General features: G+C 36.5%; 2 protein-coding genes across 3 annotated transcripts; both read right to left on the bottom strand.

Moving 5' to 3' along the window:
* Positions 1-289: 289 nt before the first annotated feature.
* Positions 290-10,264, bottom strand: LOC116287864 (serine/threonine-protein kinase NLK). The gene is made up of 14 exons (XM_031694569.2): positions 9,297-10,264; positions 9,090-9,219; positions 8,879-8,934; positions 7,252-7,358; positions 5,944-6,029; positions 5,530-5,592; positions 5,167-5,230; positions 5,013-5,095; positions 4,558-4,665; positions 4,273-4,359; positions 4,026-4,149; positions 3,533-3,607; positions 3,363-3,453; positions 290-3,127 (listed from the first exon to the last, which is right to left on the bottom strand). Exons 1-14 carry the CDS (start codon positions 9,461-9,463, stop codon positions 3,076-3,078), a joined length of 1,293 nt encoding a protein of 430 aa, XP_031550429.2. The 5' UTR covers positions 9,464-10,264; the 3' UTR covers positions 290-3,075.
* A 4,510-nt stretch (positions 10,265-14,774) lies between these two features.
* On the bottom strand, positions 14,775-24,684 carry LOC116287877 (uncharacterized). Of its 2 annotated transcripts, none has more exons than XM_089025594.1 (13): positions 24,423-24,684; positions 24,105-24,196; positions 23,847-23,920; positions 23,583-23,675; positions 22,849-23,077; positions 22,598-22,694; positions 21,276-21,395; positions 20,617-20,801; positions 20,354-20,465; positions 19,474-19,850; positions 18,458-18,698; positions 15,828-17,597; positions 14,775-15,672 (listed from the first exon to the last, which is right to left on the bottom strand). In XM_089025594.1, the coding sequence occupies exons 1-13, from the start codon at positions 24,511-24,513 to the stop codon at positions 15,482-15,484; spliced, it is 3,672 nt and encodes a 1,223-aa protein (XP_088881720.1). In that variant the 5' UTR covers positions 24,514-24,684; the 3' UTR covers positions 14,775-15,481. The 2 variants fall into 2 exon arrangements, with proteins under 2 accessions (XP_088881720.1, XP_088881721.1); XM_089025595.1 differs by having other exon boundaries at positions 20,617-20,798.
* Between the last annotated feature and the right edge of the window lie 701 nt (positions 24,685-25,385).

The following is a 25,385-nucleotide window of genomic DNA, read 5'->3' as shown; positions in this document are numbered from 1 at the left end:
GAAAAATAAGGCTTTGTGGGATTTATTTATTTTACATTACAGTGCGAATTGAAAAAATGTGGACACCTAGAAAAATTTCAAGAATGTTCAATAGGCAATCAGAATTGTTATAATCTTTCCGTTATCTTGTGGTTAGAAAGTCAATTCTAATTGGCCAAAGAAGAACAGAACATTCCTAGAATATTTCTAGGTGCCCATGGTTTTTCGATTCACACTGAGGGTCAATAGCAGAAACAAGATTAAAAGTGGTAGACTTCAGAACATCAATTTAAACAACAACAAAACACAATTGATATTTTTTAAGGATTTTATTTTATTTTGATTAATTTATATTCTTGGTAATCAACATGATAGAATAATCACAATTCATCTGTGAACCAATATCTAAATGGGTTTTACGATAGTTATTTCTGGTAAATCAGTGTCACAGATATACTATGATTATTCTTTTATACATCAGCGGTGCAGAGCTATGTTACAATGCAAAATATATAAATACAAAAACTTAGGAAATAAATATACAAAACAAAAAATTTTTTTTGCATCCTTTGTTAAAGGATAACTAGAAGGGCAGCCCACTTAAAATCAGCAGAAATCTTATTTATTCGTAGTGTCAATTTTTAGCTCACTATTTTCAGTGCTGGATCAAAATGTTCAAAATCACTGGATTATTAGCTGGTAGATATGGTCTTGGCACTGTACTATAAGGTTATTAACCTCAATGTAAGAACTGCTAGTATGTACAAAATTAAGATTTTGATTGAATAAGGACATTGTTTTGTCCCCATATTACAATGTCAGACTTACATATCTTTATACCAAGCTCACCTAATACTATGTTCGATTTGAATTTATGCTGACTTTAAATGAGCTGTTGCAGATTTTCTTGAAAAATAATAGAAATGCTATACATTCCCCGACATGTGGCTGCAAAATCTGGACACTCCTTTTTTTTACCCAACTGCCTGTGTCAAGCATGCTACTCCTACATCTCATTTTCATTCCCTGCATCTATAATTCCTGAATATTCTACATGTCAAATTATTTTCTCTAGGATTTATGTGCATTCTGTTGGGTCCAGCCAACAAGATAAATTCAATTTTCAATATTGATTGTAAAGATAATCAGGGCCCTTTACTTGGTATAGCATTCTTATTACTTGTATCTAAGCTACTAAAGACTACGAATCAAGCTATTTTTGTCCATGTTGTACCATAGTGTGTTAAATCACAGAACAAGTTGATTTTATTCTGCCTTAGAATGGAAAAATTGGAAAAGCCTACCTAGCTAGCTAAGAATAGTTATACACATCCAAAAAGAAAAGATGTGTTTTTACATATCCTGTGAATACGCATTTCTTCAATTGCACTAGAGAAAAAGGCAAAGAAATAAATGCCAGTACATACTAAACTAATGGAGTGAGGGCATTTAACCCGTGAAATAAAAAATACTAGTCACCGTGTAATAGTCAAAGAGATATAAAAGAAAAAAATGGAATTAGGGTCTATGCATATATAGTAGTATTATATCTATTTCACAGGTTTAGTAACTATATATGTTCTTTCCAAAAAGTTACCATAGTTTGAAGAACTCAAAGCAAATCATGATCCATAAATTTACTAGATGCAGCTAGAGCAATATGATATACAATTCTGGCAGATCTTGTTATCTTTCCCTTTTCAAGTTATACAATTGCAGAAACATTCACAAGATAGAATTCCAAATTGGTTTTTGCAACTTGAACAGAGCAAATATTTATAATTCTTTCATAGAAAACATTGTAAGAATGGGGGAAAAACAGCAGCGTTAAAAAGATTTTTTCCCCCTTACATTGATTGATTAGAAGCCTCTAATTTTGCTCCCCCTCCCCCCTCCCAAGCTGTAATATATCCATACAAAGGTACGAGCTTCAAAATCATATCCATAAGCAGGACTATAGGACCTTCACTATATAAGATTAAATTTCTAGCCAGTCTAGCGTTTGAGATACCAACTTTTTATAGACCCTTTTAATGAATCCCTCAATGCCTCATTTTCTGCGTTTGATGTAAAATTTATTCTTTTGGATTTTTTTATTTAATGAAATTGAAATGAATAAATTTTTATCAAAAGCAGAAAATAAAGCATTGTAGGATTCTTTTTAGGGGTTTATGATTGGAACTACCATGGATAAAATATAGCATAAAAAGTTGGAAATGACAAAATGTAAGAAATTGGTAATATGGAGTAACTGGCGATATTTTTTAAGATATCGCTAAGACATCTTAAACAATGACTTCAGAATTGCACACCTTTGTAACTTAATACTATTGCAGGCTTCGAACCATTCATATATGCAAACTATACTGCAACAGTATAAGGTGAGTAGAGAATAAATTGTTGAGTTGCGGTCGATTCAATTTCCATTGTCATTAAAATGCCTATCAATTTCATGAAAGTCTTTTCTCAAAACTAGCCAGTATCTACATCAAGTTTGTGGTGATGGTATGAATATTTTGTGGATGACGACTTATCACTTTAAAAATTTGGATGAATCTGACTTTGTGCACATCTGGGATGGATCGTGAATATCATGAAATGGGACAGAATTAAGCCAACAAACAGCATTCAATGTATTTGTGCTTTCTATCAGCTTAGAATTCATTGAAAGTCCTGTCTGGCCAATCAATCCATCCTTTCCCTCTCCCACCTTTGGTTTTAAAAAGGTTTGGTATCCTAAAACATTTTCTACACATCCACACCCATCCTTGTAGCACTGTACATCCAAGCACAGTAAGCCCAATTAGCACAAACGAGTAAGAATTTTCTTTTCTCTTGAGCAAAAAGAATGGAAATAAACATGAAAAACTTAGCGATAATCTTAAAACTTGTATTGGCACGATCACATTTGATGCACTGGACTAAAAGATGATACTTGTGTATCTAATCTAAGAAGCTAAGAGAATAGAATAATAATAATAATTGCACAGTAAGAGAAGATGATTAATCAGTAACATTTGAGGCAGCTGAGATCTATTCAGAAGCTGGAAATTTCAAGACCTTTCAGTAATTAAGTTGTCAACAGGTTGGAAATTGTTACCACAGTTGTGGAGAGCCGGCCTTGTCTGGCTGAGGTGCAACCCCAGATCTACAAAACAACCAAGACATAAATATTAGTACATCAATGGCAAAAATAAAATGTGCAAAATGATAAAATCATTTGTTGTCAGGACAAAATAGTGTTTTTCGTGGGGGGGGGGGGGGGGGGGGGGGAGGGAAAAGGGGACTGGGGAGTGTTTTTTAATGGTTGTTAATCAAACTGCTGATTCCTTAAAATCTATCCCAAAAAAGATCATTAAAAATTTTTCAAGTTGTCTATTTACCTCTGAAAACTCTTGTATGATGGTGATGCCATATTTATACACAGTGGAACAGAGTTTTTCTGCCTCTCCAAAATAAATTTATAAACAGATTCTGAAACATAAAGATACAACACATTAATAAAACCATTTTATAGATTACAGCAAAAGCTCTTATGTTAGGGAATACTAACCTTTTACCCTTGGGATTGTGTTCAGATTCACCTCATAACTGTCATCAAATAGCTTGGGATTTGCAGGCTCAAATTCTGAATTGAGGAAAAGTTACGGGTTATTAGTTGTGTTTTTTGTTTTGTTTGTGGCACATCTCTGGTAAGTGAGTGAAATAATACTCAAGGGAATAAAACATTCTCTGGGTTGAAATAACTGTGATTGGATCTATTGAGTTGCAATATACGTTGTCAAAGGCAATAGGACAAAGGTCATTCCAAGATCCAACAATCTCTGGAATGACTTGTTTCTGCTTCTTATTCTTGTCAAGAACACTCCCATGTCAGAATGACCTATCAGCGATGACAACATCTATTGTAATAGGTGTATACACCCGTTGATATAAACCAATACTTTGTCTTCTCTCCTTTTTTGAGTACATAAAAAATGCAAGACTTCCCATTAACACAGTCTTTTTCTTTTCTATATGTATAAATTTAAAATCTGAGTTCTCACCAGAAACATATTGCCTTCCTCTGGGCATGTTGTGACAACATGGGCACATGCATGTGTGGTAACGCAATCTTCCTTCGTCTAAGTATGGATGGGATAGTGCATCTGTACAAGTCATTCTTTTGCTCTGAAAGATTAATAGTCATCATGTCCGGTAAATCAGTAAACCCACAATAGTACACCCACAACAGCTGAAAGAATTTTATCTCAGCCTCTCTTGTACATAAATTAAAATGCATTCATGACTTACAGGATCAAAAACTAGCATTCGGCACAGTAAATGAACAGCTTCATGTGTGGCCTGGTTAGATAAGTTGTACAGGGTGGCAAGTGAAGGCTACAAGGGAAATATTAACTATTATTATATCATTAATATATAGCAATACAAATAAATACAATATGTACCATGTTCCCCAAACCGTACCTTACATACAAGCCACACCCTCAAACTCTCACTACTTAAAACAATAATAAAAATGCTCAAACCAAAAGTATGACATACATCATACAAAGTTTTTATAGTACATTCGCTTACTTGTTTGTGTGGTCTCTGTAGGATGTATTTAGTCGCTCCATCACTGGCACCAGCTTTGGCAAGATCTTCTAAGCTTGGTGTTCCCAATAAGTCTATTATAAGGTTAAGCTACAGCCAAAAGAATATTAACTGCTTAATATATATATATATGTATACACACACATGATTGATTGATAAAGCTACATGATAGAAAAACTCATTCAATCAATGCAAGTCACCCAGGGACATAGGCAAGGGAGGCCAGGCAACCCCTTCGTGGCAACAAAATGGCAGAATTTTTGAATTTATATGCTAATTTTCAAAAACATTTTTAGTTCAGCATTTTGGAGTCACAGACAAAATGGCGTTTTTTTAAAATTTGGTACTCCCCCTTGGGAAACTCTTGGCTACGCTCCTGTCACTCAATCATTTTGATTTTTATAGAAGTAGAATGAAGAATTCCAAAAACTGCTTACCTGCTGGACTGGGCTTTCTGCTTGAAACAAAATTTTTCTGCTCAAAAGCTCAGCAAAAATGCAACCCACTGACCATATATCCACTGTTAATCAGACAAATTGTATGTAAGTTAACCAAGGCACTGTTTTTTCTTAGTACACAACTTTTTATTACCTGCTTGGGTATAGTATGTGGCTCCTGATAGCAGTTCTGGAGCTCTGTAATACTGGGTCACAACCTAAAATGTTTGAAAAGAAAATTGGAGTATTAAAATAAAATGTACCTAGCTAGTGATGCGTTGGGAATCTTTTTTATAATTATTTGTATTATTATCAATAGAATAATCTACAAGAGAAGATGTAAACAGGTTTTTTGAAACTATGCATTTAAAGTGAGCATTTTAATCGTTTACATGTGGACTGAAAGCCCACAACCATCAAAAAGTTTTAGATAGGGCCTCACATGTTTTACCTTGATTTTGAACATGAAGTCGAGTTTAACCATTATTGTAAAATAATCTAGAAATAGTGTATTTACCTCTTGTGTCATCACAATACTTTCATTGGGCTCCTCCATGCGTGCTAAACCAAAATCACATATCTAAAAGAATAGAATGGATTAAGAAGAAAATAAGTAGAATGTTTTGGATATTTTTGCTACATTAAGAAACTAAGTCTTAAAATAATGGCCAATCTCCAGCCCTGATTACCAGCCTAATTAGTTTTAGCTCCGTTATACCACTCCCCTTATTAACCTGACACCAGGTAAGGCATTTTTAATAGAGGTACTACTGCATTAATAAATTTCTGGTTGAACAAAATGACTTGTTACACTGGACCATCCCTTCATTTATGTAAACATGGCCCTAGTCATAGGAATCAGGTCCTTCACAATCAACACACCCTTGGAACAACACTAGTTTAACACACCCATAGCACAGATTTTATTTACCTTTAAGAGACAATTACTATTAACTAATAAATTTCCAGGTTTGATGTCGCGATGTATGATTCCTGATGAGTGAAGATATTTGACTCCTGGAATAACAGAAAGAAACATCCAATATTAGGTTACATGCAAAGAATATATCAGTTTACATTTTATTACATAATCACAGATACTTTAATTTTGTCCTCTGAAAAGACTCCAGCAACTTTAATTTTGAAGTGCATATTTACAGTCCCAATTTTCTTTTTTGTGGTCGTCATTTTTCTCTCTGAAAGCATGCGCCTACTGATATGAGTTGTGCTTCTCTTACTTTTGAATATAAGAATTTAGTTTTATTATTGTGAGTGTTTTAGCATTATTACAAATGGTAAATTTGGAAAATTATTTCTCAAAACATAGCCTGTGTGGCTCCCACATCCCAGTAAAACTATTAATGTTTTGTATATTCAACAGGGTAATTTATGTACATGTAAAGACAAAATTTCTTCTCAAGACCAAAATAGACTTAATTCCCGGGGGGGTACTCCCATATATGATCTATATGGGGATGATCCGCTGAACAGGGTATGGTTTTTTGAGCTTCTTGTCATAAACAGGGTATGCAATTTCACTCAAGGTCCAAATTCTTCCTGAGTTTCTTGTCATATTCAGGATTTCTACTTTCATATTGACTGAAACTGGTTACCATGGTCGTAAAAAAATGATACGTGAGATGACATGATATTGAAACAGGAACTCAGTGCAATTAATTATATCTTTTGTCATAAACAGGGTCTACAAATACAATTTTTTTTGTCATAAACAGGGTACCCCTTTCAGAATCCCAGCGGAACACCCCTACCCAAATTCTGGCGGAGTACCCCCCCGGGACTTAATTACCACCAGCAACCTTTAGAAATTTGAAAGCTTTGTCTTCAAAATGAATGGAAATTTTTTTCTTTAAATTATGGTAAAACAAAATTTCCCTAAGAATTTTTTGCTCAAAAGCAATCAAAAGGTAAGCTATCATAGTAAAATAAATTATAGTAGACTAGAAAAAAATTATTAAATGTAGTATTCAAATTGTTAGAAATCAAAAAATCAACAATGGATCCTTCTTAAAATTGCCTTGAATGCGAGGTTAACATGGAAATTCAAAAGAAATGCCACAAATTCCATTGAGAAAAGTATTTGTATTTCCATGTTAACCTGGTATCCATGTGCATGATACTTTTGAGAAGGGTCCATTATTAACTAATGGTAAATATATCGCTTATAGTAAATACTAACTAATAGGAATTTGTAGAATGTAATGAAGAAAAAGTAACTTACCTCGTAAAATTTGATATAGAAAAACTTTAACGTGATCTGCTGTGAGTGGTTGTGGAGATACGATGATTTTATGGAGATCAGACTGCATCAACTCAGAAACAACATAACTTAAATCAAAGTTAAGGAGAAAAGAAGTAGTATTCATAGCAAAAGCCCTGTCTTTTCTTAGGGCTTGGTGCACCTCAAATATTTATAAAATGATTGGAATGGTATGCATTCAAAACATTTATTATGTTTTACTTTTCTTCCTTCATACTTTACACAAATGTTTTATGTTAACTTAAGGACTTAAACTTGAATTTTTGGAAAACTAAAAGCCAAGGAGTTTTATAAAAAAATTTAGCTTTGGATTTGTTCTTGGTTCAATATATGCTTTCTGGTTTAAACCATTTATGAATGGTTACCTACATAAATGCTAATGTTTAATCACAGCTTATTAATCCTCCTGTACCTAACATATACCGTTATTATTATTATGTAAAGAGGCTGTAGTTCAGACATTAGAAGACACCCATCAAAAATCAGATCATTCATCCTAAAGATTCCGCGAATTAAAACGTAAAATATAGTACTAGATAACTTTAAAAAATATTTTTTGATTAAAAAAAATGAATTTATCAAATAATCGTGTGACATTTGAAATAACAAAATACAACTCCTATAGTAAAGCCTCCTTTACACTACAGATCTGCTCATCAGCTGATACATAAGAAATGACATCTGGCTATATTAAATACTAGGCGCTGAATTGGGTTTCTTTGACAACAAGTTCGCATTATAAATAATATCAACCCTAGAGAGATAGTTGTATATATTACTCGAAACCGACTAAATATAAGTTGAAAGAAGTAGGCAAAAACAGTGCTATTTATGGCAGAATGAAATATTTTTGAATGAGTAACATTAATATTTTGTTGGTCCATTCATTGTTATGAACATCACAAAGGAACTTGGCCGGAAGTTTTACATCTAAAGAGAACGTTGTATTTCATAAATTTCTTCGCTATCTTTTCTCTTTATCTTCAACACCACTAAAATGGAATTATAAAGAACTAGAGGTGTATTCGAATTCCTCTTGTAGTAAGTCAAAACACACCGCTATTTTGAAAGCGATTTTTCAAGTTCTTTATTTTATGCTAATATGACATTCTATAGCAGACTATTCATGTTCAACAGGTGACGCTACGAAAAGCTTTTATTTTTGCCAGTAAAATATTAAAAGCAAGCTTAAATTTCAAGTAAAATGAAGGAATTTCAAGGAGAACGCCACGAATGCTTTCGAAACCACAAAAATGCTTTGCTTTTTTAATATCCATAAATATTCCCCCAAAACCAGTGGAGAGTCGGGCGCCCTTCGAATATCGAAGCTTCGAGGACGCCACAGTTACATAGACATAAACACAAACCAAAGCTGAACGCCATAAATGATTTTTGTCGCATAAAGGGTTGAAAATATCCCCTCCAAAGAGAAAGACGAAGGACTTATTACATGTAAGTCGAGTAGAATAGAGGTCGCCATATGAAGAAAGCCGCCCCTCCTATGCGCTTTGAATTCATAGTTCTGAGAGCATGTCACGCTACAATATTAAATTTATCTACCAACTAAACTCTTAGATATTTAGGATACATCTCATTGAATAGATCGATGTGGCCAGGATGGACTATATCTACTGCCGATAGTACCTGGAAACAGAAAGAAAAATAAGGAAGAAGTAAATGCTATGCGCGGAAGTCTTGTCCAAGCAAAGCTCCCCTCTCGTCTCCCTTTCTGGTTTTACATTTTAATGACACCATAAACACAGCCAGAAAATAGTTCATACACAATGGATACGACTTACATTATCGTGTTTGAAGGTGGATAACATTCGTAGTTCACGATAGGCTCTTCGACAGGATGTAATACTCTCAAAGACCTTGGGAATTTTCTTCAAAGCCACTCTTTTGCCATTGCGAGGATCTGTCACTGACCTGAGTGAGACATGACGCGAAAATATTCACCCTCGATAATTCAAACCCACAGGATATAATTCTCGGGAAATACTAACCAAACTACCCCAAAAGCCCCATATCCTATGGGTCTGTCTGGGTGGTTTCCTTGTTGCTGCATCTGCTGTGGAGCATAATGTCTGTTGTTGTTAAAGACGGGTGTTCGTTGGGAGTGAGTTGTAGGGAGAGCCATGAACCCGCTACAACGACTCTTGCACAAAGCCATCAAGCACTAAACCCGATCCATACTCTTTTAAACAGCCTTTAAAACCATTCACACGACCTCATGGTAGTTCAAAGTTGCAATACCAGCAACTAGGAAGATCGTAGTAGGGTACAGGGCGCTCGGTTTGGTAGTATTCAGGTTTGGAAGTGATTTTCAAGCGTCCATAACCGGCTTCTTGTCCCTCTGTGCTTCTTGTTCGAACTTTGGAACAACGCACATGTGGCAGCGCCTTTACTGCGCTTGCGTCACGCAATACAAACACCACAGACGAACTCTGGGTAATTTGAGGTCACGTCACGAAACACTCGAACGATCACGTTAGACACGCAAACGAAAAAATGACACCCTTTTTACGATTTTTTAAAAGGAACGTGATCCCCTTTATCTTAAAAACCTCCCTTCGTTACCGTATTCACGTAGTTTACCTAGTGAGTTGGGTTTAAGGAACTTTCGTGATGTTTCATGACACTAGGGTCGGGGTATCTGATTGATAACTATATTGCCGCCAGGCATGAGATCTCATATTTATATTCGGAAATTAAAAGCAGTCTTTTGAATTCAGCGCATGTCAGGAGCCATCGACGTCAGGTATACACTTGAACAAAATCCATAATTTTGCAAAATTGTTCGTGACTTTGACAAAGGTACTGACGTCAAACTTGAGAGGGTCGAGAAATATGAATACTTTTTAAATTAGCCCCTCTATCATTCGTACATTATCAACTTTCGTGTATTCTCTATCATATTCAAATAAAAACACAGGGTAAGACTACCCTTTTTTGAAATAACTCTAAATATGGCTGTTCAGAGCATATATCTTTTGTAAAAAGCTACAAAGCCAATATCAAAGCTTTTACAATATTGCCCTTTCCCGTAATACAGACAAAGTCACTCACGCTATATACGTTATGATAACAATGCGTTGGTGTCAATATGGATGCAAGAAGTATTAAGCAATTTATTGGTGCTGTTCAGTATAACATTCAATGATAGTACTTTTCCTGAATGGACGCCTGACGCAAGCCAAGGTCACGCGCGGAAGAAAAAATCCAGTCATATCAGAATCTTCTAGTTGGATCAACTCTTTCAATGGTATAAAACGGCTCATTTCAACTTGGCCAAACCTACTCACATCTAAAATTATAATTTCGTCAGTTTGGAATCATTCATTCAATCGAAGTTTCATTACGTTTTCTCTTTCTTCTGTAGTTATTTTTCGGTTATAATTTTTTTTTATGAATGAAGGATTCAACAAGTGTTTGGATTATTAATTCAAATTGGAGGAAAAACAATTCAGATCTTGGCGAAGCCTGATAAACGCGAAAGATTACCAAAGTCTTTATCAAGGGGAAATTAAAAAGTTGAAAAATTTATTTTATGTTTGTAGGATTGACTGGGGGGATGGATGAGATAGAGGAAATGATCGTGTGACAGAATGTAAAACGTCGTCCACATACGGATATAAACAACAAATCGCAACGAAAATTTATCTCAATAGAATATGGTATCAGTGCCTGGCAGGGGAGATAACAAACAAAAGAAATGAAGAAAAAAGCGTCAGTTCACGCGATTTCGGTGTCGTTTTTACCGGATTGCGTGATAAACTATTGATTGTTGATGGTAATCAATCCAACACCAGAATACCCCCTACAGGAATAAAGCTATATCGTGAAAATAATTAACTGTATATTTGTCAATCTATAGCGGACCGCGGTACGTTTACCATTAGCAATTTGAGCTATAGAATCATTCTTGATAGACCAATAGTGATAAACCCCCCAAAAAGGATAAATAAAATGATAAAAAGTAAAGAAATATAGCTTCAAAATACACACACATATATCTATTAAATATGATAAAATAAACTTGAAGAAATAACTTCCTGATTGCTTTTCTTTATAGAAGCTTTGTTTCATCAAAGTTTGAAGAGAGTAAATGCGACTGACTTTCCCTTCCCCTTTGACGAAAATTTACTTTGGGTGGGGGAAGGGGGGGGGGGGAGGGGGAAGGGTATCAGTTTTTACGTGAGACTTTCAACCCTGTGGTCCTGTTACGTGTAGTGCTAATTTGCATAAACATTAAAAATCAATGTTTTTGGAGTGAAAACCCTTTTAAATCATTGATCTTGTTGATTTAGATAAGGCGTGTGAGTTTCTACTTAAATTGATAAATCCTTTACAAGATGTGAGCATTTGAAGTTTTGAAAATGCACCAAAACGAGGCCACCAAGGCTTCCAATGATAAATACGTACAAAACTCTCTATTTTCGTTCTTTCATAACTTCTTTGGTATGCAGTCAAATTCTACAAACTTTTCTGGAAATAGTTTTCGTGAAGTATTTTCTCGGATAGCATTAATAGTTTCTGGTAAAAAGGCTTCATTTTCTCTATCTGAAAAGACTGAGTTATGAAAGTCGTTTATTGATCTTGAAAACAGAAATAAAAGTGAGGTGATGGAAACTCCCGACTTTAACTTAAAGAAAATCAGAAAAGTAATACATGCTAGTTTTTCTAGAGGTTTACACTATGATCCTCTGCGCCACTTAAACAGGGCAAATTTTGTCACGGAAATTCTTGAAAGAAGGTTATCAAAAGCAGCGGGTTCCGTTCATTCTTGGCCCACTTTCTTAATGTACACAAATGTTATTTTAGCATGTCTTTATTCGTGCGCCAGCGCCGGAAACGTCACGATTGCGTGCAATTATCGAATTTGCATTTCAATTGACATTTGTTGATAGAGCGCGTCACGTTCTTCCCCATGTACGAAAACGTAACCCGGAAATTTCTCCTTTCCGTCAATACTTTTACGAAAGGCTTTATTTCTTCTGGAATAAACTTGGTATTTCAATTTGAAGCATCATGGGTCTGGATTACTTGCAAATATCTTGAAGTGTTGCGCTCTTGTTTTTATACGTGCGAAAATGAAGTGGTGGATTGTTATGCTTCGATTCAAAAGCTGATTATTTCGCACTTAAAAAGTAAACTTCTCACTAACTTTTGACATTTATTCGTTATTGTTCCGTTTTCGAACTGCACGCAAAGCAGTTTTTCTTTCAAAGACATAGAAATAAAAACAATAAGTTGGGTAAAAATATGATTTCATTTTCAACATGGGAAAAAACCAAGCTATTACGTACAGAAGAAAATACCGACCAATATAGTCGAACGCGTGCAGCATCATGGCCTATCTCTGTTGTGTATTCTGCGCCTTTTTCCTTATCAGTCCAGGTAATACTTATAATGACTTCTGTTAAATCCAGGACGATGTTCGTGCTTAGTCATCAGATACCACAAGCGCGCCTTTTCTCTCAACCTTTCTCTCTGCTTTTGACACCGACTTACCTTCTTTGACCACTACGTGGTGGAGAAAGCACGATACCCTGGTTGATGTCAAGATATTGACTTCCGAGTTGACCAAGTCCGATTAATTGGACGGATGTACTTCGGTTGGGTTTTTATTGGTTCAGAAAGGAAGCGCTTTTTTCACAATTTTCCGGTTCCGTGATGGAGACCTAAACATTATTCATGTCTTTATCATTGCAAGGTTACCGCCGTTCTCCCTTCGATGCCCAGGCACGGTTACCATTCAAGACGGCGCACCAACTTTTAAAAGACCGATCTAGGGCGGCATAGGACGGCATTTAAAAAGCTGTTTAATGTGGAAACAAAAACTGTTCATGCGTACAATTCTTTGCGCGCTTCGACCTCGAGTGCGCATTATCAGTACATCAGACAAGTATCCCAGATAGCTGAGCGTGGTTATTTTTCGTGATATTTAATGTATACTTGAGAAATCTGTTAGCCACCAGGCGGCCGATGGACATAACAGAACACAAGGCTTCTTGAGATTCCATCTTGTCAAGGGGAGAAAAAGATATTCGAGTTCACATTACCTAACAAACAAACACACGCAACTAATAAGAAAATTCTTCCAACACGACGCAAAAGCAAATTGCGTTTCCATCAAAAAGTTTTACCAAAGCGGTTCACACAGAAAATATGCTTGTTATTTGTTTTTTTGGTATGAATCCCTCTGCGGAGACTTCATCCCTTCTAATCTTAATGAACCAGGAACAAAACTGACAATGAAGAACGCGGGCTCTGCGGATTTACGCAAATCACAGCAGGTTACTCAAAAGATGAAAGAATGTTTATTTGTTTTCATAAATTAATAGTCATGTTTGTAACAAACTACAATGATTGTTTCATACAGAGGTAGGTCTATCCACAACATGTCACACAACACGAACATCACACACACACACACGATTCCAATATCATCAAAAAGTTAAGTTGAAATTTATACGAAACTGTAAATAGGCACTACAGGCCACGTGATCTCTTTCCGCCATATTTGAAAATCTCGAGATGTTTCAAAGTCTGGGTGACAAAATTTCCATATTCTTCTTTTACTTGAATCTTTATTCTTTGTTTCTTTGTCTATAATGGTGCAAGCGACTCACAACAAGTCCAATATGGCGCAAAGAATCACACAACCTGCTGGCCAATATCTGCTTACTTAATTCTACCTCTGGCGGCAAAACTTCACTCTTAAAAACATCTATAAACGTATGATAAACTATAAACTTGTCAGTCAAGTTGGTGATTAGTTATATTAGGTTAGTAATCATGAATAACATGCACAATACGTAAGTAAGAAGTAAGACCCTTGTGGGGGGGGGGGGGGGGGGAGGGTACAGGACATATTGTAATCATTCACAAGGGAATGAATTAATAGCTATGGCAGCCATGTTGGTTGATATATAACAAATTATTTTTTTAACTCCAACCAACACGGTAGCTATGAAAACCAACATTACAGGGATGTGTTATTGGACATGAAATGTTTTTATATAAATCTTTATATACTAGATTTGTATGCCAATATATATGTAACTTACTGCAATTTACACGCGAACTCTGTCTCCGCCAGTCAAAAAAAATGAAAGGCACCGACTGATTAGGTTTGATTGATGGCAGCAAAAAACTAAATTTCATCGTGCAGCTCGCAGAATCAGAGTTTGTATGTTTATGATAATTGCAGTAAACAGAGTATATTAGGCATTCAGAGGATAAGGAAAATTGGCATATCAGTTAATGAACAGCGACTGTTTTATTTACACCACAAATTTTCAAAATGGCATCCATTTTGTGCACTCGACCACGATTTTTATCAACTTCAGAATAGCTAATAATCTAAAAAAATTTTTAATTGGAAAAAGTTCAAAAAATCCAACCCAACCACCCCCCCCCCCCCCACCCTAGGGTATAGAGCATAAGCTGGAAACAAACGAACAGATTTACAAACGACATACATAGACTTTCTTTTTTGTACATTTTGTTCTTTTTACAGATTTTGTTTAAACTATGATCAATTTCTGTCAACCATGAGTATATATATACATATGGATGTCACAACCTACAGGGCCTGCATGAGGTAAGGCAGAAAGAATTCAGTCTTTGAGGGTTCAAAGTAAGACGAGAGACAAACTCACGCTTAGCATCATGGGGGCAAATTTACTGACGTCAACAAAATTTTGCCAATACCCATAATGCCATGCAGGTTAAGTTTATGGTTGTTTTTTATGAAAGGAAGATTCCTGGTTTTGCTTCAAATGAGAAAAAAACAGAGTTTTGCACAATCACTGGCTGCCAGTCATGTTGGATAATAGAATAAAAAAGAGAGTACTAATTCTTTTCTAAATGTGTTGCTGTTGTGTCCTCCAACATGGGTGATAGAACGTGACTGTGCAAAATCCCTTGAGGAATGAGGAATCTCAAGTATGGTTAAATGCAGATCACAGGATCACCACCAAAATGAAATGTAAGAAAGATATCATAACACTATACGTAAGAAATAATTTAGAAATAGAAACAGTGCAGTCAGCTTTAGTTTTTAGTATGTTAACATTTTCCATCCAATAAAGCAGTAGTGATCACATGACCTGCTAGAGTATACATTCTTCATTGGGAAGTCTACTTACTATATACAGTATGCAAGATTAGGCAGTAATTCCTATTAGGTCATAGCTGCGAACATTGCCTGTTGACGTTCTAGGTCTTCAACTGACATGACTTTCTTGTCATGCACACTTGGGGTCTTTCCCTGAGTGCTTCTCAGGATGTCTTCACTAAACCATTTGGCCAGTACATTGTCACTTGGTGATACTCTAGGGTTAGGATCTTGATGCTGTGGCATATTACTAGGAACTGAAGGTAATGAGATGGTATTAATAGTAAATCTTAGTCATAATATTTAAAAGCACCTAATGCCTACAGCAGCAAAGGCAAGAGGGGCCAAGGGGGCAAGAGCCCCCCCTTTGTGACAACAAAATGGCAGCTTTATAAACAATCAAGCAACAAACCTTTTCCTTGATGGTGCATCAAGCCTGGGTGTCTTGGAACTGGATAATTTGATGCTGGAGGCACCATGGGAGGATTCATTGGTCCATAACCATGGTGGCCAGGCATTGGAGTATGGCCTGGTCCATACATCATGGAAGGATGCTGCTGCATCATCTGCATGACAGCAGCTTGTGACGGCATGGGCATACTAGGGTTCCTAGGAGGCATCATCCTTAGGTAAGGAGAAGGTACAGGTGATCGCATCATAGCTGGGTGGACCCCCTGTTTCCCCTGTGGGTGCATGTTTTGTAGTGGGGTGTTGTAAGGGGTACGGGGTAGTCCAGGTGATCGTAGCGTTGATGGCGAGACCCGTCCACCCATCATATGAGGAGGTGTTGGTCTGTTCCTGTACATTTGGTTGAGGTTGTGAATCTCTCTCCTGAGTTGCTGCTGCTGTTGTTGCTGATGCTGTTGTATGGCTTGTTGCAGTTGCCGTTGTTGTTCATGATCTTGCCTTCGATCACTCATTTCTTTTTGCATTCTCAAATGGAAAAGCTCATCTGGAACCTTTCCTTCATGGCTGTTTGCAATACCCCTATCAACGTTCCCTAGAGATTGCTTCTGTTGCTGTTGCTGATGCTGTTGTATGGCTTGTTGAAGCTGCCGTTGTTGTTCATGATCTTGCCTTGCATGACGATCACTAATTTCTTTTTGCATTCTCAAATGGAAAAGCTCATCTGGAACATTTGCTTCATGGCTGTTTGCAATACCCCTATCAATGTTCCCTAGAGATTGCTTCTGTTGCTGTTGTTGATGCTGTTGTATGGCTTGTTGCAGTTGCCGTTGTTGTTCATGATCTTGCCTTGCATGACGATCACTCTTCTCTTTTTGCATTCTCAAATGGAAAATTTCATCTGGAACCTTCACTGGAATATTCCCTAGAGATCGTTTCTCTTGCATAACACTTTTAATTGCTCTCTCATTCCCCTGAAATTCATCTGCCCTGGATGTGGGGCCATTCCTCAAATGATGGAAATGTAACTGTTGATTAGATATTAGGTGGTGCTCAGCATGGGGTGGTCGCTGAGGAGTTACTGGTGCCAAGCTTGTCATAGGTAGCCTGTTCTGACTTGGCGATGCTGATGTTCTTGATGCAACAGGTGAATGAGGTTCTGAATGGATACCTGATCTCAAGGGTGAGACAGAACCTGGCGACATCCCTGAGTATGGCTTGAAAGCCGTTGGTTTCAATAGTGTTGCCTCATGGCTAAAAGGTTGGAACATGCTCTTTATTTCTTCTTTTCCTGGTGGGTATTGCTCTGGTACTCTTGAAGATGACGGCAGTACAGATTGTTTCGTGTTTTTGTCTGCAGCTACATTTCTACTGGAATCTTTGACACCATTTTCTATCTTATCTTTCTTAGACTCATCAGTGTCTGTTTTAGATTTGGGTGTCATTTGATCCTTCTTAATTTTCTGTAGCACTGAAGTCGGCATGAAAGCCAAGTCTTTCAATGCAGATGTTTGACTCTTTTGTGTTGTTTTAACTGATCCAGCATTATTAGGATTGGGCATAGGCCTTGGAATCCTGTAAGATGGCTTTTCTGGCTGTTCATTGGGTAATTCAAAGTGTGGTTTATCAATGTACTGGCGTGAAGGGCTGCCTCTCATTGGTGGATATGGGTGCATTACTGATGACATCATAAAGGCATCTGGCGTCAAGAGAGGTGAGTAGCTTTTTGGTTGGTTGTACATGGAGCTGAGTGGTGAAGGGGACCTTCGCAGCATTTCTAAAAACAAATTACAAATAATATTATAAGTTATTTATCAATATTTAATAAAACCCTATTTTTTTAGGATATTATTTCCTCCTTATTATTAGTTAAAAGTGTGTGGTGGATTTATGGTTCCAACTCCTGTTAATTTCTACTATTTGTCTCACAAGCTCAGGAATATAGCAAGAATATCTAAGACATTAATTTCAAAGGAAAAATTATGATTCTTTTGTAGTTTCTTTAGGAGTGAGAGGACTTCAGGATGTGTTAGCAACTGCCTCTCACCGGGAGGACCTGGGTTTGTATTTGTCATATATAAGCAGAGTTGCTTGCTGGCTCTCTCCTGTGCTTCAAGGTTTTTCTCCAAGTTTGCCAGTTTTCCTCCCTTCTCAAAAATTGACTTCTAAATAGCAATTGGAATTCAATGGAAGTAGAGCCACTCTGTGGAACCATTGTTAAATTCCCATTCTTATTTATTCCTATTACTTGTGTTTTCACAAAACAACCAATGGACTGCTTCAATGATGCATCAGCCATCTTATCAGGGGACAAAACAAAACAAAGATGATAGAAAATATATAGAGTTTCGTGTGTTTGTCTTTCTTTTATGCGTAAAGGTGAAGGCCATCTTAATTTATCTTTTCTTGTATTTTCTTGTGGTGAGCTGTTTCAATCAACATTGTTACTGTAACAAAGCTTTATTTGCCCCTGGACACCCCATTATGTCTTGTGATCCAAGATGGCCGCTGTATCGTCAGAGAAGTTTACTTGATAATAGTTTTGCATTGTGTACTCATTTACCACAGTTGGTGGCATTTCTTACAAATACTCTAAAAGTGGTCAAACATTTGGAATTCATGAGCGGTTTTACTCACCAAGAGACCTGTGCACAGGGGTTCCATAGGGTGAATACGGTCTATCCAGTTGTGGTACCACCTGAGGAGGTGATGGTATAGCTGAAGGTGAAGGGATCTGATGACCCTGCATCATGTGCTGCAGTATTTCTGTGGGTGATGGAGATGTTCGGAACTTCTGTTGAGGTGATGGAGTACGAGATGGCCGATTCGTTTTTGGAGAAGGAGGCCTTGGAAGAAGACGACTTGGTAGTCCAGGGATCTTTGAAAGAAAAAAGGACCATATATTAATTTAAAACCTTTATTCAAAGGAAATGAAGCATGTCCCCCTAAGACTGCATTAATCAAGTTCATCATTGGATTTTTGGTCCTTTAAGATTTTCCGTTAATGAAATTGAAAATAAATTCAAATTTCAACAAGCTGCTACAAACTTGTATAGCTTGTGTTTATCAGTTAGACACAGCACCTTGGAATGTATTCGAGCTTTTCAAAGAGCCAATTTGGAATGTGACATACATAGATTCAAGGTACAGACACCAAATTTCAATTTTATTGAACCCTGAAATTGAACCCTTTGGACTTATGTACAACAAGTCAGGTGATGACTAGCTCCAAATCAAGTTGGAATTTAGCTTGTTAGGTTTAACTGAGGGAGGAATACTTGAGAACCCAGAGAAAACCCTAAAATTGAGGTGGACCAAACAAACACTCTAAACAAATAATATTGAGTCCAGAAACTGAGTACAAAATCTCACAGGAAGCTATATTGGTATCAAGTTATTGGCCTTTCTGAGTTTACATGGAAAAGTGGGAATGCATAGGACACTTGATGAATCATGGAGATGTTAAGGGATGCCATTTTTTCCATTCTCTTAAAAAACAGACTGAAAACCAAAGCAAATGTGACTCAATTCAAAAAGCTAAAACCTTCAAAACAAAGACAAATGGTGTCCCCAAATTGTTTCCACTAAACCTCAGAAGGGCTAATAACATTTGAATCTGAGTTCCCCCTAAAAAAGAGAAATGTTTGACTGACCACTGGCTGTGGTTTCTCAGGCAAGTTTCCTGAAGTTGCCATGGTCTCTACAAGCTTGAAGAATGCAGACATATCTTGACCATCATTATCCTTTTTCTGAGAATCTTCTTTCTTGACAGGCTCTTCACCTTGCTTGTCATTCTCAACTGTTTTCTCAATATCCTCCAATCGAATCTGCCCCTTCACTCTCTCCTTGTCAGTCTTCCCAGATGACATTACAGTCTCCAGCAATGGCTTCATGTCGATCTTGGTCTTTTCAAGCATTTCTGCAAGATTTTCTGGTTCAGTGCTGGCATCCACTGGTTTGATGGGAGTAAACATAAATCCCTGGTTGGGTGATGGTGTTCGTGGTGTACTAGGACTTGCACTTGACAAGCCTGTAATCAATCAAGATTAAGATCAACCACTTAATAGGCCTTATTAGTGTGTGACAATGTTTTCCCAATTCAGCATGACAAACCTCCAGAGGATTCATTTTGTTTTGATTTATTCTTCGAAAAAAATTAATGAGCATCCCAAAGGATAAGAAAGGAATGACAATGATATCCTGACAAGTTTTAAAACAATAGCTGTTCATTCTCCTAGAGGTTTCTCACGTCCAATCGGGAAAACATTGTCACACCTCAAATAAGGTCTGTTAAACAACAAAAGGCAAAGTTAAAAAAGGTAAAGGTAATAGACCTATCCCAAGTTCCAAATCATAACGGTATTCCTTGGTTACAGGCTCCTTTACTCAGACTTACTTAGCCTTGTTTCAGTGTCTAAATATTCACAAATACTAAATGGTAAAGCACAACTTACAACATTACAAACACTAAGTCTTTAAAGGTTTATTTGTATTCTTAAAGATGGAAATGTCTAGATACAAGAAGAAATGTACCTGAATATTCCAGTAACTCCTCAGCTGCTGAAGATCTTCTGCTTCCATCTTTTCTTTCATCAACACCAAAAAACTGACAGAAACGACTTGCATTGCTGTTACTTTTCTCAAGCTAAAAAAGGAAAAATGTACTATTAATACTTTAAGGCTGAGGGTCTGTCTTATCTTCCCTTACGACAGTTCCAAAGTTAACTGCAATGCCAACTTGATTCAGTTTTTTACTTAACCTCAGAATGGCTAATAGTGTTTGAACTCTAACTCACCACATCAGAGAACTGTGAGAAGGCATCTGATACGAAAAACTGGTTGATATCAAAATCCTTCTCATCTTTTCCTTCCTCTTGGTCATCCAAGGTCTCTTTGTTCTTTTTATTTTTATTTTCCACCTTTTCCTTCTTGTTTGCTTTTGGTGCATCATCACTTCCAGTGAATGACCCGGTCTTACCTTCTATAACGAAAAAATTGGTTTAAAAAATGATTATAATAAATGAATTAAATGTATAGTACTGCGATTCCACAGAGTGGCTTTTTATCCACTGAAATTCTAATTGGAATTTAGAAGTCTATTTTTTCTGGAGGAAAAAGGGCAATGATAGGATAATAACAAATTAAGTTGTGTGGCTACATCAATCAGTTAAGAGACACATCTGTATAATGCACTATATCATGGCTACCCACTGTTAATATTACTATATAGATATTTCTGATATTTCTGCACATATTGTGCGTAATCATATTTATCATATAGACATTAGTGTTTTACTGGGAAATTATGCTACTCATATTTTTCATAAAGACTTAACATCCGGGACCTCAGTGATATATTTTCCATATCCTTACTAGTGAAGATATTGAGTGTAAAATCTGCCATATATTACAATATATCATTATTGAAATGGAAAAAAAATAAGATTATACGTACTTCTTTTTCCAAACATCTCTTCCCTGTCAAATCCACCAAGTTCAATGGTCTCTAGTTGGCTTGTTGGTCCATATGTCATCCACTCTGGTTCAGGTTCTATATTTTCGTATCTCTTTTTACCTAAACAGGTAAACCGATGATTATTGTTTCATTTACAACAAATGTTTTTACCCTTTCCCTACTTACCATAATATTATCAGCAACCTCATCTCATCTCATAATATTATATTGTTATTTTCTCATGATGCATTATTAAAATAGAAGGGAGAATCAAGAAGTGATGAAAGACCTCTTTATTTTGGGCATTATGTTTTGCCCATTTCAGACCATGTGTCATTCCCTAGAGTATCATTTCTTTGTTTACCACTCTTTTCATTGCTACACGCTGATCAAGACAACAGTTGCGACAGAGAAATTGGTCTGTACCTTTATATTCTCTGATTGGCGGCAGTGTATTGCCCCGTTTCCCTGTTGCGAATGTTGTATCGAGTAGCAGTGAAAAGAGTGTTAATTGCCATATTTCCCTGTTGCGACTGTTGTCTCGAGTAGCAGTGAAAAGAGTGTATTGCCATGTTTCCCTGTTGTGACTGTTGTCTCGAGTAGCAGTGAAAAGAGTGGTAATGGTTGCACATGAGAAGACACATGAATATGGATACTACTCCTAAGAATCTTATTCTCAAGGGAATAATGTGTGGTCTGGGTAAACATTATGCCCAAGCTAAAGAGGTTCATTCCTAAACATTCTGCATCATGTGATCAGAGTTTGCGTAGTCTTCCTCCTAGTTTTACTCTTAGGGGTTTCTTAAGGTTTACAATAATTTTGTTACTCTTTTAAAAAATCCCAAACATGGATTATTTAGATTTCAATAAATTTGGAATGGAGGGCTTGGTGGTGCAGTGGTTAGCACTTCTGATTTTCACTTCAGAGGTCAGTGGTCCAAGCCCTGACTGAGGGGTAATATTCCTAAGGCATAAAAACCTTGGCTCTGTACATTGGGGACTTTGAATCCTTGGTGGCTTGGATTACCACGTTAAATGGTGGTCCCGACTCTAATTTGGGGACATAAAAGAACCACTGAGGGTGTAACAAACCCTGGCAGTGGCCACCCTCAGCGCCACCAATGAGGTTGGCTTGGCATAGTGTTCCAAAAAGGTTACTAGTGAATGAGACCTCCTCACATTACCCACATTAATAACCACGGAAAAATTCATTATGACCACAGCTAGTATACCAATGGAATGTTGCCGGGTGCTTAATGCACAAAAAAAAAAACAATTTGAATATCTGTGGTCCCATATACTAGTAGAGATACTCAGCTCACCTTTCTTGTAACTGTAACCATCTTCTTCCTTGGTTCTTTTATAATCCTTGTCATTTCTGTCTCTCTCCCATGGACTGGTTTGTCTAAGGTCACCATTCTATTGATCAATAGCATAACAATCAAGCTTAATAGTTTGCTCAAAAGCATCTCATCTTAGAGACCTTAGAGGAAAACTGTTATTGGACCTTGCTCACTTATGATATTTATGATTACAGCCCAAGTAAAGAATTAAAATACATTTTCATTCTTACCCTAGTCGGTCTTTCTCTTGGGTTAACTCTATAATCCATAGATCTTGATCCTCTCCCAACACGACCAGTCAGCCTATTTCTACCATCTCTGGGATCTCTCTCAAGAGTTCTACTCAGCATGTTTTTAGTCCTTTCCTGCTGCAAGCCCCTTTCTGGAGCACTCTGTGGGACATGGCAACCTTGTCCAAAGCTCTGACGCTGTGGGCTGAGAACAATGCCATCTTCCTTTCTGTTTATGTGAAAGAAAATGTGGTCATATTTAACAAAATGAGTTTGGCATATAAACATTCTTGTCTCAGAAGAGTAAAAATAAACCAATAATTGTGTTTGCCTTATGCAAAGAAACTGGATTCAGGAAAAAAGGAAAAAACAGAAAGAAAGGAATAAGGATAGAGAAATAATAAAAGAATTAAAGAGAGAAAGAATAAAGGAAAAAGGAAAGAAACAAAGAAACAAACAATCAAACAAACAAAGAAATGAAGAAACAATGAGCCAAAGAAAAAGAAAAAGATGAAGAAAGAAAGAAAGAGAGAGAAAGAAAGAAAGAAAGGAAGGAAGGAGGAAGAAAGAGCCCAGTTAACAAATTTTTTTAAAAATCTTTAGTTTTGGGAAAGGCAAGTCTTTACAAAATATTTTGTGAAAAAAAGTGGTCACATATTATTCTACCCATTGTCTATCACATGATTAAAACTTTTCTCTTATTCTCTCTATTTGATTAAAACTTAGTAAATTACATGATTTGACGCTTGATATCATCCACAGGAGATGCACAGCGCTTTGCACTGGCTGGGGTATGGTGCCATAGCTCTGGGTCCCAAACACCATTTCTGAAAGAAAGAATAAAAGGAAAAATGAAAAATGAGAACAACAATAACTTGACAATTATTCAAACTTGACTAACTTGGAATACTAAATTTCAAAATTTAGCTTAATAAGTTTATGAAGCAAGAAATCTATATTATTTTCTCTAAATGAAAAATGATAATGTAGGAACTTACTTTATACAATCTTCTTCAATAAACGCAGGCCAGGCTTGAGAAGCTGGGGAATCTTTCAATCCATTCAAATCTTCCTAAAAATTAAAAAACAAAATATTTTTCATATTAGAATTACAGGAAATTAAAATCCTAGACGCTCTAATAAATACTTAAGTGGATGAATATTATTTATATATTCGACCTACAGATAAAACTTGAGGAAAGTGCAATTGTATAACCTCATTATTCAAAGAACAAAAATTTAGTGAAAGTACTAACCAAAGAGTACGAATATTTTACACGTGTCCTCTTTGGTTCTGCTTTGCTGTTTTCTTCTTTCTCCTCTTCTTCTTGGTCTCCATTTTTAATAACTTTAGAATTAAATATAGAGAATGAATGAAGAGATACTTGCAGAAAAATGTATAAAGAGGACGAACTCAATGGCTATTTTAGGAAGTGACATTTAACAAAGCAGTCAACTTATCTTTCGCCTTATTTTCTAACTTAAAAACACACCCCGCAGTTTCAAAAACAATTTTAATTTATATCGTGTACGTCAAAGAATTGGTTCTCTCTTGTTTTTTGTTTTTTTTTTACCTTGTTTCGGTGTTTCGTTGATGGTCTTTGGTTCACACTCTCCGCGTGCATTCGCAGTTTCAACCTTTTCCGAAGGCTCCTCTACTTCCATTTCGCCTCTTACGAGGGAGAAAATTCAAGGAGCCTCGTCAATAGTAGTTTGGTTAGTAGTTAAGTTAGTGTTCTGAGTGGAAGAGTAGATAGCAAAGCGTAACAAGTGAATAATCCAAGCAATCTTTTGCACTGCATCAGGCAGCCATGTTTGAAAAACACCAAAAAAATATTCAGGCTTTCTATTTATGGTGTCGCAACGCGCAGGCGCAACTCGAAACCTCGATCCCAAGGTTAAAGATTAATATTAAATATAGATTAATATTTATCCAAATAAATTCTTAGTGTTGGGCTAAGTGAAATAATTTATGGCTTAATGAGCATCAGAGGAATATTTGGTACCATTCCTTTCAAGACAAATATTTTTTTCGTGGATTAAGCATAACACTTTTAAAAGTTTCCAATTTCTTTTTATATTTTGCTTGAGATTCTTTTTTTTTTCTTTGATATTCTTATTTTTATCACAAGTAAGCTTGACTAATGATGCGATGAAACTGGGCCAAAAACGAAAGTTAAGGCCAACGGTGCGTTTTTTTAATTGGGGCGAGGGAGGGCTTAGCTCACCCTCCTATGCCAAAATGGCGGCCTTAAAATCGAAGTAAAATTACTAGTAGTAAACTAAGTGAAAAACCACTACCAGCACTGGAAAGAGCACCTTTACTTTAGTTACCCTACCACCAGGTGTTATATCGGCCGAGAAAACTTAAGTTAAAAATTGACAACTTTACAAATGTTTGTACATCGGAGGGTATTACGCTATACCCTCCGAGACGTTTGCGATGGAGTCATACCTCCACTATACCAGACTCCCTTGCACACTTTTCTTTTGTTCAGTTTTTAGACATTGTTACATAAATATGATGACCCTACTTA

This window comes from Actinia tenebrosa, unplaced genomic scaffold (genome assembly GCF_029948245.1).
Source record: "Actinia tenebrosa isolate PJP-AT-01 unplaced genomic scaffold, QUT_ActTen_1.0 PGA_scaffold0__85_contigs__length_37466705, whole genome shotgun sequence".
NCBI classification, from domain to species: Eukaryota; Metazoa; Cnidaria; class Anthozoa; order Actiniaria; family Actiniidae; genus Actinia; species Actinia tenebrosa.
Note: the sequence above shows the minus strand (reverse complement) of the source record. Positions and strands in the feature narration are given on the sequence as shown.